This window comes from Branchiostoma floridae, chromosome 4 (genome assembly GCF_000003815.2).
Source record: "Branchiostoma floridae strain S238N-H82 chromosome 4, Bfl_VNyyK, whole genome shotgun sequence".
Classification (NCBI taxonomy): domain Eukaryota; kingdom Metazoa; phylum Chordata; class Leptocardii; order Amphioxiformes; family Branchiostomatidae; genus Branchiostoma; species Branchiostoma floridae.
The window spans coordinates 10,442,290-10,461,577 of NC_049982.1; the positions used below are offsets into that span (position 1 = coordinate 10,442,290).

The following is a 19,288-nucleotide window of genomic DNA, read 5'->3' on the forward strand; positions in this document are numbered from 1 at the left end:
GCAGTTCTCCTATTTATTACATGCCTGTAAACACGTGAGATTGCCGAACTTTGACTTCGACGTACCTCCTGTCGAAGAGGAAGCGCCTCCCTACCACCCTATTACCTGGCTTCAGCTCGCCAGGAATATCCGTGACTGGACCAAGGACTACCTTCGCGAGGCTTTCGCTGAAGTTCCGGCAGGTGAGGGGAAGCGTAATATTGTAGTAATCGTCTTATCCATTCAAACTTTAGAAAGTAACTCTTCACACACGTAACGAACTGGTATGCTTACGTACATGTATGTTTCACGTGCAGAAAGCATCGGTGTACAGGAGGGATTCTGTAGCCAGATCGGCGTTACTGTTTCTTTCATAATACTTTCTTTTCTGTCTTTTCTACTCTCATAAAATAGTTAAGAATGTAGCAAAGAACCGATCGATATTGTATCGTTGTTTCTATTTTTGTCCAGACACCTACACCGGAGAAGAACCTAGGCCGCTCATGTGGTCTGAGTTATTCCACTATACCTACAAAAGCGTCGTGGAATGGTTCTCGCCGGAAGATGAGTATTCAACCGGTTAGTACACAACAAAATCTACATCACAAGTTTATTATACTATTATATCGATCTACCACTGCATATAGTTTCCATGAACAAGAGGTATGGTTGATGATAAGGTATTTGTCAGAATGTCGAAGGATTAATTTTTCAAATCTTGGATTGTGTTAATTAGCAGGATGCCTCTGTATTAAACGGCATGGATTCAAAGGTCGTCAATTCATACGTATACGTTAGTTACAAGTTTGTGCGTTACATTTAATGGTTTAACAAGTTTATTTCTGTACTATTTTTCCACAGACGCTGCTAACACCCCGCTCCACCCAGCCGGCAATACAGACCCCGCTGAGACCGATGCGTCCTCAGTCACGTGGTATCACCTGTGGACCGAGATGGGGAACAAAATGTTCTTGTCAGAGACGCCTGATGACTCTGCAACCGATGGAGGACCTGAGATTGGTAGGAAAAGAGAAAACATCTTAAAAATGTATCAACATGTTAGAAGACACGATTACTTTTTTTGATATGTGATCACATAACTTCTATACAAGCCTTCGTCCTGTCACACTTATCTATGCAAGCAAACAAGATGTGCGGTTTGTTGTCTTGATGGTGATATTTCGCTCCTGATCTTTGCTCTAGACCCTGCCGACCCTGAGCCCACGGGAGGAGTTTGGGCTGCACTTCAGGATTTGTGCACGGACCTGATGAACTGCCTCCCCTCATACGGACAGGTCTGAGGGCAACAAGGATCCCTGCACGGAGACAGGTAAGTTGGAGGCGAGCAAATAAACACTGTACCAGAAACATTCGCAGAAGATTCTATTTCATGATAGACAATCAGAATTGTGTTAGGATGGTCTCAGGTGCAAGGTGGAGGAAGGCCTGAAGAGACACTGAACGAAACAAGATTCTCCTGACCACATTCCTCTGGACGAATACAGGTCGACCTTGTTGTATGCTATAGCGGACGCGACTATATGTTTTGATCATATACATCCTAAACTTACACACACAGACACAAATAGTATAAACTGTCCCCACATCATTGGGGCGCTTTTTCCGTAACTACTTATTTCCATTCTATATCGTTATTCATATGTGCCCATCTTGTGTTGCGTTAGACTTTGCCGAGGGCAAGGCCGAATCGGAGGGAGGTACCGCCAGTTACTCCTACTTCTCCCGAACCTACTGGCCGTGGACGACTGATGAAGAGACACCAGAACCTGATGTTCAAGATGGTGAGCTGTCTAGTGATGAAGTAATCTAGCTTTAGTTTAATTTCTTCGTGATCTAGTAATCAAACTGTGAACAAGTTATCAAGTGTCCGGGAAAAATGATGAAGAAATTAGATTCTATTTTCCTAACGTCTTCTAACTTTTAACAAATAAAAATTCACCTTAACACTATTTTCATATTTGCTGTAATTTTACTCACTTTTCTTCATAGTCATTGTCTTCTATAGAGTCACTTCATATTTTCCAATCCTGTGTTGCTTTAGACTTTGCCGAGGGCAAGGCCGAATCACAGGGAGGTACTTTAACGACCGCCAGTCACACCTACTTCTCCCGAACCTACTGGCCGTGGACGACTGATGAAGAGACACCAGAACCTGATGTTCAAGATGGTGAGCTGTCTAATGATCTAGTTACCTAAATGTACATATTTGAACAAGTTATCAAATGTCGAAGAAATGATGAAGAAATTACAGATAAATTACTTATGACTGTAGCTGATTTTTATTCTATTTTCCTAATGTCTTATAACTTTGCACTAACTCACTGCAGACCCTGCCGAGACCGGATGGAGCCTTGCCGCCTGGACTGATCATATTTTGCAGGCTAAGAACCTGATGATTGCCCAGATCTGGGCCGACCCGCCAGTGGTCCTCGACGACCCTCCTTAACGCCCTTCTGCCTATCAGAGGAGACTCAGTCTTTACGCAGCTGAGATGAGCAACACCCGAATGGGTATCTATTGGGTTTTGGGGATAGGGAACGTTTTTTGAAACACATGTCCTACAGATTATTATTTCGGAAATTGATTGACATTAGTTACAGCTCATACAGCCGGCCATGTATGTACTCTCTGCTATCTGCATCTTTCCAACTTTGTTCTAGATCGCCACATCCTTCCTGATAACGCCGCTAGGGAAGGTGAAAATCTGGTATCTGCCATTCAAAGTGGATGTGCTACAGTATATTTTTTGATTGTACGGACTTTCCATCCAGCTTGTATTTATGTTATTGCGCGAAAGTAATACTATTAATGTTACTTCTTTATTTTCTCATCTTTATGACATTATATGCTCGACTTATCATATTGAAGTTTAATTTCTCCTGTGAGAAATCATATTTATTGATCAACACAGCAGCTGTACTTAAGGTCATTCCTTACACTTGTAGTCACAGTGAAGCTGCATATGACATCTCAATACACGACAATCAATTTGACATATATGACATACCTTTAGCAGCACAGGGAATTAATAAATTTACTATTTTGTCATGTTCTACTCCGAAGATAAAAATAGAATGTACAAATATGTTGGTATCTTTACGTGTCTTTTTGTGTTCTATGTGTTTATTTATGGAACGCGGTAAATGTACAGTTTGAAGTGTTGCTTTTTTGCTGTCGAACTGCATACTCTTTGTAGTGAAATGCCATTTCAAAGCCACACACCTAGTCATATTCACACACGTTTAGTAACGCCGACGTTTATTCGAGGAGGTGATTCGAGATTTTCCGTTGAACATGGTCGACCAGTTCTCTATTGCCGAGAAGATCGTTCCCGCATAGAAATTCAGATCGTTTCTTCGGCGTTATTAAAGAGAACCTGGCCATGAAAATTACGAGTCAACGCTTCCCAAAAATAACCAGCGGAACACTGGTCCTCTTAGAAGGTTGTACAGAGGACTCTGATGTTCACCCATGTCCAACACGTCGTCAATATACTTACAATGATGTCACAAAGATTCAAACGTCTTTAAAAAGACAACAATGCTAAGCAATACCATAAATACACGTTACATACGAGTAAGCACCATATATATGCATAATATGATAATTTAGCATCTTTCCGCTGCAAATTATCAATACTTGATTTCTCAAGTTTTACAAAGGATGTTGAAAAGGACATGTTGAATCTTTCTACTGAAGAATAATCAGAATGATTTGTGTCATTCACGGTAAGGGTAGTCAATAGGCTAGCCGTATGTAAACTACTCATACGGAAAGATTTACACATTTACTTCCTATCATATGATTTTTCCATGAAGAACAGGTATATCGATAACCATCATTGTATTCGTTCCATCTGCGCACATCTGTTCTGCCCACGTCTGTTCTGCGCAGGTACAATAGCGACAATTGACATTGAGGTTCTAGAACGTCACAAATCACTCGATACGACGTTTAAGCCGTGAACGGTCGTGTTTTGTTTACAACGTGCAAAGCTTTTTGACTTTTGCAGCGAATTGATGAAAAATCCAACTCGATAATATGCCGATTGGGTTTTTGTTGAGGAGAGCATGGCACCTGTACCTGTTCGTGTGCGGTATGTGTTTGTACTCCGCGGTAATGAAGGCAGCTGTAGAGAGGCAGATCATCCCCCGCGATATCATCGCACGCGAATTTCTGGATAAGCTTGATGTCTATGACACCAATAGTGAGCAGTGGAGAATCTACCCGGTAAGTAAAACTATCAGCGAATGAGACATGTTTTCCGAACTTTTTTTCCCTCCAAGAAATACCTCGCAGTGGTTACAAGACGATAAATGCGATTTCAATACATCACGGCGACTGCACTACTTCGTACACAAATTGCGACATTGCCACTTTCCTACATCAAGACATCATTTCACCATACGACCGACACATCAACGATTCAATGACTGCGTGAACATTCAATGTAGAATCAGCGCATGGACTTTGTGTAAATGTTGTGTATTCAATACCGATGTAACTTTTCTGATCGTATGTCAATCGCCTCTAACTCTAAAACTGTAGCATTACGTCGAATTGTTACTGATATTGTTTTGACAATTTTCTATTCTGTTTTCCGGTGTATTTGGCCTTTACCATACCCTTGCTGTTATGTCTATCGATACAGGTGGCAAATGAGGAGATCTTTCTGCGGGCGTACTTACGTCCTGCCAACGAGACCCACTACAGCAGAATCGTGGGTTGTGATCTCTACAGAGATGAACACAGGGACACTATGGTGAAGAGGCTGGCGGCCGGGGGGGCAGACCCAGGACGGGTCAACATGGCCACTCCATCCGACTCATGGTTGGTGTTTCTCTATGTTTCATATCTTATACACCTTTTCCTTTGTTCAGTTCGTGTTCAAGGCATCTCGATAATCTTAAAGATTCTCCGTCGCTACTTTCATGTCAGCTTCTCGTTGGTCTTATCCCGATAATTCCTTTTTACTCTCTCTTTAGCGACTGTACCTATTTTTAAACCGTTCTTTGTGGATATTATGACGATTTTCACCTTTGTACATTGCATCAACACGCTAAACGTTCAAGGTACTTAAAAATTGTTGTTGTTCTTATTATTTCTGTACGTCTCCCGTGTGATAACTTACATAAATAGACATTCTGATAATGGTAACACTGTTGTTGTTCCTCATTGCATGCTGTGTAAGGAGAGGCAGTTCCGGAATAAAACTGGCCCACGGAGATACATATAACCACAGCATTTGAAAATTTCGAGCCTTATCGGAACGAACTTGTCACTCTTTCTCCTACAGGCGGTTCTCCTATTTATTACATGCCTGTAAACACGTGAGATTGCCGAACTTTGACTTCGACGTACCTCCTGTCGAAGAGGAAGCGCCTCCCTACCACCCTATTACCTGGCTTCAGCTCGCCAGGAATATCCGTGACTGGACCAAGGACTACCTTCGCGAGGCTTTCGCTGAAGATCCGGCAGGTGAGGGGAAGCGTAACGTTGTAGTAATCGTCTTATCAGTTCAAACTTTAGAAAGTAACTCTTCACACACTTGACGACTTGGTATGTTTGCAACCGTACATGTATGTTTCACGTGCAGAAAGCATCGGTGTACAGGAGGGATTCTGTAGCAAGATCGGCGTTACTGTTTCTTTCATAATACTTTCTTTTCTGTCTTTTCTACGCCCTTAAAATAGTTAAGTATCTAGTAAAGAACTCACACTTACACATATGTTTTTTAGAGAACAAGAGGTATGATTGATGATTAGGTATTTGTCAGAATCTCGAGCTCCAAGGATTAAATTTCCAATATTAGTTGATTAGCAGGATGCCTCTGAATTAAACGGCATTGGTTTTGACTCGAAGGTCGTCAATAAAGAAAGAAAGAAAGAAAGAAAGGTCGTCACAATTCATACGCTAGCTACAAGTTTATACGGCACGATGAACGGTTTTACACGCGTTCAGTTCTGTACTATGTTTCCACAGACGCTGCCATCACCCCGCTCCACCCAGCTGGCAATACTGACCCCGCTGAGACCGATGCGTCCTCTGTCACGTGGTCTCACCTGTGGACCGAGATGGGCAACAAAATGTCCGGTGTCACCGCGATGTTCTTGTCAGAGACGCCTAATGACTCTGCAACCGACGGAGCACCTGAAATCGGTACGATTACAGAAAACGTCTTAAAAACGTATCAACGCGTTAGCAGAGGGAAAGGTTTTGTGAGTAAAGGACGATTACTTTTTTGGATTCGCATAACTTCTGCACAAGCCTTCGTCCTGTCACATTCATCTTTAGAAATGTAAGTAGAGGTTAACAAGATGTGTGGATTGTTGTCTTGATGGTGATATTTCGCTCCTGATCTTTGCTCTAGACCCTGCAGACCCTGAGCCCACGGGAGGAGTTTTGGCTGCACTTCAAGGTTTGTGCACGGACCTGATGAACCGCCTCCCCTCATACTGGTCAGACAATACGGACAGGTCTGAGGGCAACAAGGATCCCTGCACGGAGACAGGTAAGTTGAAGGCGAGCAAATTAACACTGTACCAGAAACATTTGCAGAAGATTCTATTTCACGATAGACAGAATTGTGTTAGGATGGTCTCAGGTGCAAGGTGGAGGAAGGCCTTAAGAGACACTGAACGAAACAAGATTCTCCTAACCACATTCCTCTGGACGAATACAGGTCGACCTTGATGTATGCTTTAGAGGACGCGACTATATGCTTTGATCATATACATCCTAAACATACACACACACAGACACAATTAGTATAAACTGTCCTCACATCATTGGGGCGCTTTTTCCAAAACTTCTGTCTTTCCATTCTATACCACACATTTATATCGTTATTCATATGTGCCCATCTTGTGTTGGTTTAGACTTTGCCGAAGGCAAGGCCGAATCGCAGGGAGGTACTGCCAGTTACTCCTACTTCTCCCGAACCTACTGGCCGTGGACGACTGATGAAGAGACACCAGAACCTGACATTGAAGATGGTGAGCTGTCTAGTGATGAAGTAATCTAGCTTTAGTTTAATTTCTTCGTGATCTAGTAATCAAACTGTGACCTAGGTTATCAAGTGTCCGGGAAAAATAATGAAAAAATTAGATTATTCTATTTTCCTAACGTCTTATAAATTTCTTTCACTGCAGACCATGCCGAGACCGGATGGAGCCTGTCCGCCTGGAGTGATCTCATTTTCCAGGCTAAGAACCTGATGTTTGCCCAGATCTGGGCCGACCCGCCTGTGGTCCTCGACGACCCTCCTTAACGCCCTTCTGCCTACCAGAGGAGACTCAGTACTCAAGCAGCTGAGCTGAGCAACACCTGGAATAGTATCTATGGGTTTTGGGGATAGGGAACGTTTGTTGAAACACATGTCCTTCAGATTATTTCGGAAATTGATTGACATTAGCTACAGCTCATACAGCATATACGTGCAGGCCATGTATGTACTTTATGCTATCTACATCTTTCCAAGTTTGTCCCAGATCGTAAAATCCTCGTAACGCCACCAGGGAAGACGAAAATCTGGTATCCGTAATTCAAAATGAATGAACTGCAGTATATTTTTCGATTGCAAGGAATTTCCATCTAGCTTGTATTTATGTTATTGCGCGAAAGGAATACTATTAAGGTTACTTCTTAATTTTAGAATCGTAATGGTATTATAACTCGACTTTATCCACATTTATATTTTAAAGTGAATTTCTCCTGTAAGGAATCATATAAATTGGTCAACACAGCAGCCGTAAGTCATTCCTAATAGGCACAGCTGTGTACCTGTTTATGACATGAACTCAATAGACGACACTGTATCTGACATATTTCATTTAGCAGCACTGGAACTTTAAAAAGTTGTTTGTAGTAACATGTTCTGCTCCGAATGTAAAAATAAAATTTATAAATATGTAAATTGTAGATTTTGTTATTCTTCAACTAGAAGTGTTGATGAAGAAACAATAGTCAAAATCAACGCAATGTTATGTTGATGCAGATATTCCTACTCGATGACATGCAACGAGAACAACTTCAAGTTAAACGTACACATGGTTATAAAAGAATACAACATTCATGTTTGTTTTATGACAATACTGGTCATAAAACCAGAATTTTCTGACAATTCCTTATCAGCACCGTTTGGCTGTATATGACATGATCTCAATACACAACGCTGAACTTTCATTTAGCAGCACTGGAACTTAATATGAATATGTATATATGTGTATGTATGGAACTTAATTAAGTTGTTTGTAGTGACATGTTCTGCTCCGAAGTTAGAAATAAAATTGCACAAATATGTCGGTATCTAAGTGTTTTTTTTGTGTTCAATGTGTTTTTTCATGGAACGCGGTTAATGTGCAGTTTGAAATGTTGTTTTTATTGCTGTTTCCTAGTCAGGCGCCTAGACATAGTCAGACTTCCAGTAACGCCGACGTTTCTTTTTCGGGGCGTTGATTCAAGATTTTCAACATGGACCAGTCAATGCCGGGAAGGTCGTTCCCGCGCTGAAGGAAAACCTGGGCCATGAAAATCGCAAACTGTCAACGCTTCTCAAAAGTAACCACCTGAACAATGGCGCTGCTAAAAGGTGTAAAAATGAGTCTAATTTTAGACTAATGTCCAGCACACATGTCACAACTTACAATGTCACAACTTACAATGACACAACTTACAATGTCACAAATTACAATGTCACAACTTACAATGTCACAATTAAGCGTCACATCTTTAAAGACAGCTATGCTAATTAATACAATAAGTCTATGTTACATATAATTAAACACCATATATTTCCATACTTTGATAATTTAGCATCTTTCCGCTGCAGAATATCAATACTTAATTTATTGAATTTAACTAAAGTTTAGAAAGGATGCTGAAAAGGGACATGTTGAATCTTTCTACTGAAGAATAATCAGAATAAGTTGTGTCATTCACGGTAATGGTAGTCAGTAGGCTAGCCGTATGTAAACTACTCATACGGAAAGATTTACACATTTACTTCCTATCATCTGATTTTTCTATGAAGAACAGGTATATCGATAACCATCAATGTATCCGTTCCATCTGCCCACATCTGTTCTGCCCACGTCTGTTCTGCGCAGGTACAATAGCGACAATTGACATTGAGGTTCTAGAACGTCACAAATCACTCGATACGACGTTTACGCAGTGAATGGTCGTGTTTTGTTTACAACGTGCAAAACTTTTTGACTTTTGCAGTGAATTGATGAAAAATCCAACTCGATAATATGCCGATTGGGTTTTTGTTGAGGAGAGCATGGCACCTGTACCTGTTCGTATGCGGTATGTGTTTATACTCCGCGGTAATGAAGGCAGCTGTAGAGAGGCAGCTCATCCCCCGCGATATCATCGCACGCGAATTTCTGGATAAGCTTGATGTCCATGACACCAATAGTGAGCAGTGGAGAATCTACCCGGTAAGTAAAACTATCAGCGAATGAGACTTGTTTTCCGAACTTTTTTTCCCTCCAAGAAATACCTCGCAGTGGTTACAATGCGATTTCAATACATCACGGCGACTGCACTACTTCGTAGACAAATTGCGACATTGCCACTTTCCTACATCAAGCCATCATTTCACCATACGATCGACACATCAACGATTCAATGACTACGTGAACATTCAATGTAGAATCAGCGCATGGGCTTTGTGTAAATGTTGTGTATTCAATACCGATGTAACTTTTCTGATCGTACGTCAATCGCCTCTAACTCTAAAACTGTAGCATTACGTCGAATTGTTACTGATATTGTTTTGACAATTATCTATTCTGTTTTCCGTAATTTGGCCTTTACCATACCCTTGCCGTTATGTCTATCAATACAGGTGGCAAATGAGGAGATCTTTCTGCGGGCGTACTTACGTCCTGCCAACGAGACCCACTACAGCAGAATCGTGGGTTGTGATATGTACAGAGATGAACACAGGGACACTATGGTGAAGAGGCTGACGGCCGGGGGGACAGACCCAGGACGAGTCAACATGGCCACTCCATCCGACTCATGGTTGGTGTTTCTCTATGTTTCATATCTTATACACCTTTTCCTTTGTTCAGATCGTGTTCAAGGCATCTCGATAATCTTAAAGATTCTCCGTCGCTACTTTCATGTCAGCTTCTCCTTGGTTTTATCCTGATACGTTTTACTCTCTCTTTAGCGACTGTACCTATTTTCAAACCGTTCTTTATGGATATCATGACGATTTTCACCTTTGTATATTGCATCAACACGCTAAACGTTGAAGGTACTTAAAAATTGTTGTTGTTCTTATTATTTCTGTACGTCTCCCGTGTGATAACTTACATAAATAGATCTTCTGATAATGGTCACTGTTGTTGTTCCTCATTGCATGATGTGTAAGGAGAGGCAGTTCCGGAATAAAACTGGCCCACGGAGATACATATAACCACAGCATTTGAAGATTTCGAGCCTTATCGAAACGAACTTGTCACTCTTTGTCCTACAGGCAGTTCTCCTATTTATTACATGCCTGTAAACACGTGAGATTGCCGAACTTTGACTTCGACGTGCCTCCTGTCGAAGAGGAAGCGCCGCCCTACCACCCTATTACCTGGCTTCAGCTCGCCAGGAATATCCGTGACTGGACCAAGGACTACCTTCGCGAGGCTTTCGCTGAAGATCCGGCAGGTGAGGGGAAACGTAACGTTGTAGTAATCGTCTTATCAGTTCAAACTTTAGAAAGTAACTCTTCACACACGTAACGAGCTGGTATGCTTGCAACCGTACATGTATGTTTCACGTGCAGAAAGCATCGGTGTACAGGAGGGATTCTGTAGCAAGATCGGTGTTACTGTTTCTTTCATAATACTTTCTTTTCTGTCTTTTCTACGCTCATAAAATAGTTAAGAATCTAGCAAAGAACCGATCAATATTGTATCGTTTCTATTTTTGTCCAGACACCTACACCGGAGAAGAATCTAGACCGCTCATGTGGTCTGAGTTATTCCACGATACCTACAAAAGCGTCGTGGAATGGTTCTCGCCGAAAGATGAGGCAACCGGTTAGTAAAGATTATCAATATAATCTACATCACATGTTTATTATACTATTATATCGATCTACCACTGCATATGTTTTTAGAGAACAAGAGGTATGATTGATAATAAGGTATTTGTCAGAATGTCGAAGGATTAAATTTACAAATCTTGGATTGTGTTAATTAGCAGGATGCCTCTGTATTCAAAGGATTCAAAGGTCGTCAATTCATACGTATACCTTAGCTACAAGTTTGTGCGTTACATTTAATGGTTTTACAAGTTTATTTCTTTACTATGTTTCCACAGACGCTGCTAACACCCTGCTCCGCCCAGCCGGCAATACTGACCCCGCTGAGACCGATGCGTCCTCAGTCACGTGGTCTCACCTGTGGACGGAGATGGGGAACAAAGTGTCCGGCGTCACCGCGATGTTCTTGTCAGAGACGCCTGATGACTCGGCAACCGACGGAGCACCTGAAATCGGTACGAACACAGAAAACGTATTAAAAACGTATCAACTCGTTAACTAGCAGAGGGAAAGGTTTTGTGAGTAAAGGACGATTACTTTTTTGGATTCGCATAACTTCTGCACAAGCCTTCGTCCTGTCACACTCATCTTCAGAAATGTAAGTAGAAGCAAACAAGATGTGTGTTTCGTTGTCTTGATGGTGATATTTCGCTCCTGATCTTTGCTCTAGACTCTGCCGACCCTGAGCCTACAGGAGGAGTTTGGGCTGCACTTCAGGGTTTGTGCACGGACCTGATGAACCGCCTCCCCTCATACCGGTCAGACAATACGGACAGGGCTGAGACCAACAAGGATCCCTTCACGGAGACAGGTAACATGGAGGCGAACTTGTTACGACTTGCAATACTAAAACATTTGCAGAAAATTCTATTTCAAAATAGACATTCAGAATTGTGTTCGGATGGTCTCATGTGCAGGGTAGAGGAAGACCTTAAATTTGAAGTTAAATTTAAGAGACCCGTGCTTAACGTAAGAAAATTAAATTTAAGAGACACGTACGTACGTGCTTAACGTAAGAAAATTAAATTTAAGAGACACCCACGTGCTTAACGTAAGAAAATTCGCCTGACCACATTCCTCTGGACGAATACAGGTCGACCTTGCTGTGTGCTTTAACGGACACGACTATATGTTTTGATCACATACACCCTAAACACACACACACACACACACACACACACACACACACACACATAGATAGTATAAATAAACTGTCCCCAAATCATTGGGTCACTTTTTCCGAATTTACTTCTTTCGGTTCTATTCCGCACATTTATATCTTTATTCATATTTGCCCATCTTGTGTTGCTTAGCTTTAGACTTTGCCGAATGTAAGGCCGAATCACAGGGAGGTACTGCCAGTTACTACTTCTCCCGAACCTACTGGCCGTGGACGACTGATGAAGAGACACCAGAACCTTACATTGAAAATGGTGAGCTGTCTAGTGATGAATTCGAAGTACTAGTAATCTAGCTTTAGTCTAATTTCTTCGTGATCTAGTAATCAAAAAATAACTGTGAACAAGTTTTCAAGTGTCCGGGAAAAATGATGAAGAAATTAGATTCTATTTTCTTAACGTCTTATAACTTATAACAAATAAAAAAAAACTATTTTCATATTTGCTGTAATCTTCCTCACTTTTGTTCATAGTCATAGTCTTCTATAGAGTCACTTCATATTTTCCGATCCTGTGTTGCTTTAGACTTTGCCGAGGGCAAGGCCGAATCACAGGGAGGTACTTTAACGACCGTCAGTCACACCTACTTCTCCCGAACCTACTGGCCGTGGACGACTGATGAAGAGACACCAGAACCTGATGTTCAAGATGGTGAGCTGTCTAATGATCTAGTTACCTAAATGTACATATGTGAACAAGTTATCAAATGTCGAAGAAATGATGAAGAAATTACTGATGAATTACTTATGACTGTAGCTGATTTTTATTCTATTTTCCTAGTGTCTTATAACTTTGCACTAACTCACTGCAGACCCTGCCGAGACCGGATGGAGCCTTGCCGCCTGGACTGATCATATTTTCCAGGCCAAGAACCTGATGATTGCCCAGATCTGGGCCGACCCGCCTGTGGTCCTCGACGACCCTCCTTAACGCCCTTCTGTCTATCAGAGGAGACTCGGTCTTTACGCAGCTGAGATGAGCAACACGCGAATGGGTATCTATTGAGTTTTGGGGATAGGGAACGTTTGTTGAAACACATGTCCTACAGATTGTTATTTAGGAAATTGATTGACATTAGTTACAGCTCATACTGCCGGCCATGTATGTACTTTATGCTATCTACATCTTTCTAACTTTGTTCTAGATCGCTAAATCCTCCCTGATAACACCGCGAGGGAAAGTGAATCTGGCATCCCCCATTCAAAATGGATGTGCTACAGTATATTTTTTGATTGTACGGACTTTCCATCCAGCTCGTATTTATGTCATTGCGCGAAAGGAATACTATTAATGTTACTTCTTTATTTTCTAATCTTTATGGCATTATATGCTCAACTTATCATATTTTTAAAAGTTTAATTTCTCCTGTGAGAAATCATATTTATTGATCAACACAGCAGCTGTACTTTGGGTCATTCCTTATACCTGTAGTCACAGTGAAGCTGCATATGACATCTCAATACACGACGATCAATTTGACATATATGACATACCTTTAGCAGCACAGGGAATTAATAGATTTACTATTTTGTCATGTTCTACTCCGAAGATAAAAATAAAAATGTACAAATATGTTGGTATCTTTACGTGTCTTTTTGTGTTCTATGTGTTTATTTATGGAACGCGGTAAATGTACAGTTTGAAGTGTTGCTTTTTTGCTGTCGAACTGCATACTCTTTGTAGCGAAAAAATGACAGTTCATAGTCACACGCCTAGTCATATTCACACACGTTTAGTAACGCCGACGATTATTCGGGGCGGTGATTCGAGATTTTCCGTTGAACATGGTCGACCAGTTCTCTATTGCCGAGAAGATCGTTCCCGCATAGAAATTCAGATCGTTTCTTCGGCGTAAGAGAACCTGGCCATGAAAATTACGAGTCAACGCTTCCCCAAAATAACCAGCGGAACACTGGTCCTCTTAGAAGGTTGTGCAGAGGACTCTGATGTTCACACATGTCCAACACGTCGTCAATATGCTTACAATGATGTCACAAAGATTCAAACGTCTTTAAAAAGACAACAATGGTAAGTAATACCATAAATACACGTTACATACGAGTAAGCACCATATATATGCATAATATGATAATTTAGCATCTTTCCGCTGCAAATTATCAATACTTGATTTCTCAAGTTTTACAAAGGATGTTGAAAAGGACATGTTGAATCTTTCTACTGAAGAATAACCAGAATAATTTGTGTCATTCACGGTAATGGTAGTCAATAGGCTAGCCGTATGTAAACTACTCATACGGAAAGATTTACACATTTACTTCCTATCATCTGATTTTTCTATGAAGAACAAGTATATCGATAACCATCAATGTATCCGTTCCATCTGCGCACATCTGTTCTGCCCACGTCTGTTCTGCGCAGGTACAATAGCGACAATTGACATTAAGGTTCTAGAACGTCACAAATCACTCGATACGACGTTTACGCAGTGAACGGTCGTGTTTTGTTTACAACGTGCAAAACTTTTTGACTTTTGCAGCGAATTGATAAAAAATCCAACTCGATAATATGCCGATTGGGTTTTTGTTGAGGAGAGCATGGCACCTATACCTGTTCGTCTGCGGTATGTGTTTCTACTCCGCGGTAATGAAGGCAGCTGTAGAGAGGCAGATCATCCCCCGCGATATCATCGCACGCGAATTTCTGGATAAGCTTGATGTCTATGACACCAATAGTGAGCAGTGGAGAATCTACCCGGTAAGTAAAACTATTAGCGAATGAGACATGTTTTCCGAACTTTTTTCCCTCCAAGTGAAGTTATTACAATGCGATAAATGCGATTTCAGTACATCACGGCGACTGCACTGTTCGTAGACAAATTGCGACATTGCCACTTTCCTACATCAAGACATCATTTCACCATACGACCGACACATCAACGATTCAATGACTACGTGAACATTCAATGTAGAATCAGCGCATGGACTTTGTGTAAATGTTGTGTATTCAATATGTAACTTTTCTGATCGTATGTCAATCGCCTCTAACTCTAAAACTGTAGCATTACGTCGAATTGTTACTGATATTGTTTTGACAATTTTCTATTCTGTTTTCCGTAATTTGGCCTTTACCGTGCCCTTGCTGTTATGTCTATCGATACAGGTGGCAAATGAGGAGATCTTTCTACGGGCGTACTTACGTCCTGCCAACGAGACCCACTACAGCAGAATCGTGGGTTGTGATCTCTACAGAGATGAACACAGGGACACTATGGTGAAGAGGCTGACGGCCGGGGGGACAGACCCAGGACGGGTCAACATGGCCAATTCATCCGACTCATGGTTGGTGTTTCTCTATGTTTCATATCTTATACACCTTTTCCTTTGTTCAGTTCGTGTTCAAGGCATCTCGATAATCTTAAAGATTCTCCGTCGCTACTTTCATGTCAGCTTCTCGTTGGTTTTATCCTGATAATTCCTTTTTTACTCTCTCTTTAGCGACTGTACCTCTTTTCAAACCGTTTTTTATGGATATCATGACGATTTTCACCTTTGTACATTGCATCAACACGCTAAACGTTCAAGGTACTTAAAAATCGTTGTTGTTCTTATTATTTCTGTACGTCTCCCGTGTGATAACTTACATAAATAGATCTTCTGATAATGGTAACATTGTTGTTGTTCCTCATTGCATGATGTGTAAGGAGAGGCAGTTCCGGAATAAAACTGACCCACGGAGATACATATAACCACAGCATTTGAAGATTTAGAGCCTCACTCTTTCTCCTACAGGCGGTTCTCCTATTTATTACATGCCTGTAAACACGTGAGATTGCCGAACTTTGACTTCGACGTGCCTCCCGTCGAAGAGGAAGCGCCTCCCTACCACCCTATTACCTGGCTTCAGCTCGCCAGGAATATCCGTGACTGGACCAAGGACTACCTTCGCGAGGCTTTCGCTGAAGATCCGGCAGGTGAGGGGAAACGAAATCGTCTTATCAGTTCAAACTTTAGAAAGTAACTCTTCACACACGTAACGAACTGGTATGCTTGCAACCGTACATTTATGTTTCACGTGCAGAAAGCATCGGTGTACAGGAGGGATTCTGTAGCAAGATCGGTGTTACTGTTTATGTCATAATACTTGTCTTTTCTGTCTTTTAAACGCTCATAAAATAGTTAAGAATCTAGCAAAGAACCGATCAATATTGTATCGTTTCTATTTTTGTCCAGACACCTACACCGGAGAGGAACCTAGACCGCTCATGTGGTCTGAGTTAATCCACGATATCTACAAAAATGTGGTGGAATGGTTCTCGCCGGAAGATGAGAACTCAACCGGTTAGTACAGATTATCAATAAAATCTACATCACAAGTTTATCATACTATTATACCGATCTACCACTGCATATGGTTTTTAGAAAACAAGAGGTATGGTTGATAAGAAAGTATTTGTCAGAATGTCGAAGGATTAATTTTTCAAATCTTGGATTGTGTTAATTAGCAGGATGCCTCTGTATTAAACGGCATGAATTCGAAGGTCGTCAATTCATACATATACCTTAGCTACAAGTTTGTGCGTTACATTTAATGGTTTTACAAGTTTAATTCTGTACTATGTTTCCACAGACGCTGCTAACACCCCGCTCCAAGCCGGCAATACTCATTATACTGACCCCGCTGAGACCGATGCGTCCTCTGTCACGTGGTCTCACCTGTGGACCGAGATGGGGAACAAAGTGTCCGGCGTCACCGCGATGTTTTTGTCAGAGGCGCCTGATGACTCTGCAACCGACGGAACACCTGAAATCGGTACGGACACAGAAAACGTCTTAAAAACGTATCAACGCGTTAGCAGAGGGAAAGGTTTTGTGAGCAAAGGACGATTACTTTTTTGGATTCGCATAACTTCTACACAAGCCTTCGTCCTGTCAAACTCATCTTTAGAAATGTAATTAGAGGTTAACAAGATGTGTGGTTCGTTGTCTTGATGGTGATATTTCGCTCCTGATCTTTGCTCTAGACCCTGCCGACCCTGAGCCCACAGGAGGAGTTTGGGCTGCACTTCAGGGTTTGTGCACGGACCTGATGAACCGCCTCCCCTCATACCGGTCAGACAATACGGACAGGTCTGATGACAACAAGGATCCCTGCACGGAGACAGGTAACATGGAGGCGAACTTGTTACGACGTACAATACTGAAACATTTGCAGAAAATTCTATTGCAAAATAGACATTCAGAATTGTGTTCGGATGGTCTCAGGTGCAGGGTAGAGGAAGACCTTAAATTTGAAGTTAAATTTAAGAGACCCGTGCTTAACGTAAGAAAATTAAATTTAAGAGACACGTACGTGCTTAACGTAAGAAAATTCGCCTGACCACATTCCTCTGGACGAATACAGGTCGACCTGACTGTGTGCTTTAGCGGACACGACTATATGTTTTGATCACATACACCCTAAACACACACACACACACACAAACACACACACACACACACACACACACACACAGACATAGATAGTATAAATAAACTGTCCCCACATCATTGGGTCACTTTTTCCGAAATTACTTCTTTCGGTTCTATTCCGCACATTTATATCTTTATTTATATTTGTCCATCTTGTGTTGATTTAGACTTTGCCGAGGGCAAGGCGGAATCACAGGGAGGTACCGCCAGTCACTCCTATTTCTCCCGAATCTACTGGCCGTGGGCGAGTGATGAAGAGACACCAGAACCTGATGTTCAAGATGGTGAGCTGTCTAGTGATGAAGTAATCTAGCTTTAGTTTAATTTCTTCGTGATCTAGTAATCAAACTGTGAACAAGTTATCAAGTGTCCAGGGAAAATTCTATTTTCCTAACGTCTTATAACTAATAAAAATCCACATTAACACTATATTCATATTTGCTGTGATCATCCTCACTTTTCTTCATAGTCATAATCTTCTATAGAGTCACTTCATATTTGCCAATCTTGTGTTGCTTTAGACCTTGGCGAAGGCAAGGCCGAATCGCAGGGAGGTACCGCCTCCTACTTCTCCCGAACCTACTGGCCGTGGACGACTGATGAAGAGACACCAGAACCTGATGTTCAAGATGGTGAGTTGTCTAGTGATGGATTAATATGACTTTCTCAGTGATGTAGTAATCTTAATGTGAACAAGGTGTGAAAGTGTCGGAAAATTACGAAGAAATTACTTGTAGCTTATTCTATGTTCCTAACGTTTTATAACTTCTTGTAACCTCTCTCACTGCAGACCCTGCCGAGCCCGGATGGAGCCTGTCCGCCTGGAGTGATCTCATTTTCCAAGCCAAGAACCTGATGATTGCCCAGATCTGGGCCGACCCGCCTGTGATCCTCGACGACCCTCCTTAACGCCCTTCTGACTACCAGAGGAGACTAAGGCCTCAAGCAGCTGAGCTGAGCAACACCTGAAACAGTATCTATGGGTTTTGGGGATAGGGAACGTTTGTTGAAACACATGTCCTGCAGATTATTTCGGAAATTGACTGACATTAGCTACAGCTCATACAGCATATACGTGCAGGCCATGTATGTACTTTCTGCTATCTACATCTTTCCAAATGTGTCCTAGGTCATAAAATTCTCGTAACAACGCCTATAGGGAAGGTGAAAATCTGGCATCCGCAATTCAACATGAATGTGCTGCAATATATTTTCCGATTGTACGGACTTTCCATCCAGCTTGTATTTATGTCATTGCGCAAAAGGAATACTAGTACGGTTTATACTTCTTTATTTTCCAATCTTTATGGCATTATAAACTCGGCTTTATCCACATTCATATATTGAAGCGAATTCTCATGTAGGGAATCATATAGATTGGTCATCACAGCAGCCGTAAGTCATTCCTAATAGGTACTGTGTACCTGTATACGACATGATCTTAATAGACGACACTGTATCTGACATATTTCATTTAGCAGCACTGGAACTTAAAAAAGTTGTTTGTAGCAACATGTTCTGCTCCGAATGTAAAAATAAAGATATATAAATTATGTAAATTGTAGATTTTGTTATTCTTCAACAAGAAGTGTTGATGAAGAAACAATAGTCAAAATCAAAGCAATGTT

General features: G+C 41.5%; 2 protein-coding genes across 4 annotated transcripts in view; both read left to right on the forward strand.

Annotated features, from left to right (window-relative positions):
- LOC118413938 overlaps nt 1-13,811 on the forward strand; it is a 20,919-nt gene extending 7,108 nt beyond the window's left edge. For 2 of the 3 annotated variants that reach the window (XM_035817607.1, XM_035817606.1), the window contains exons 3-10: nt 9,973-10,032; nt 10,493-10,674; nt 10,944-11,048; nt 11,332-11,508; nt 11,724-11,864; nt 12,367-12,486; nt 12,757-12,882; nt 13,043-13,811. In XM_035817607.1, coding sequence (XP_035673500.1) covers nt 9,973-10,032; nt 10,493-10,674; nt 10,944-11,048; nt 11,332-11,508; nt 11,724-11,864; nt 12,367-12,486; nt 12,757-12,882; nt 13,043-13,161 — 1,030 coding nt within the window. In that variant the 3' untranslated portion in view covers nt 13,162-13,811. Of the gene's footprint in view, nt 1-8,945; nt 9,444-9,853; nt 10,033-10,492; nt 10,675-10,943; nt 11,049-11,331; nt 11,509-11,723; nt 11,865-12,366; nt 12,487-12,756; nt 12,883-13,042 lie in introns of those variants that run through there. The other variant, XM_035817604.1, reaches the window with a different exon arrangement.
- A 641-nt stretch (nt 13,812-14,452) lies between these two features.
- LOC118413568 lies at nt 14,453-17,973 on the forward strand. The gene is made up of 7 exons (XM_035817093.1): nt 14,453-14,946; nt 15,352-15,530; nt 15,981-16,162; nt 16,422-16,529; nt 16,819-17,001; nt 17,213-17,353; nt 17,828-17,973. Exons 1-7 carry the CDS (start codon nt 14,758-14,760, stop codon nt 17,971-17,973), a joined length of 1,128 nt encoding a protein of 375 aa, XP_035672986.1. The 5' UTR covers nt 14,453-14,757.
- Nucleotides 17,974-19,288: the final 1,315 nt, after the last annotated feature.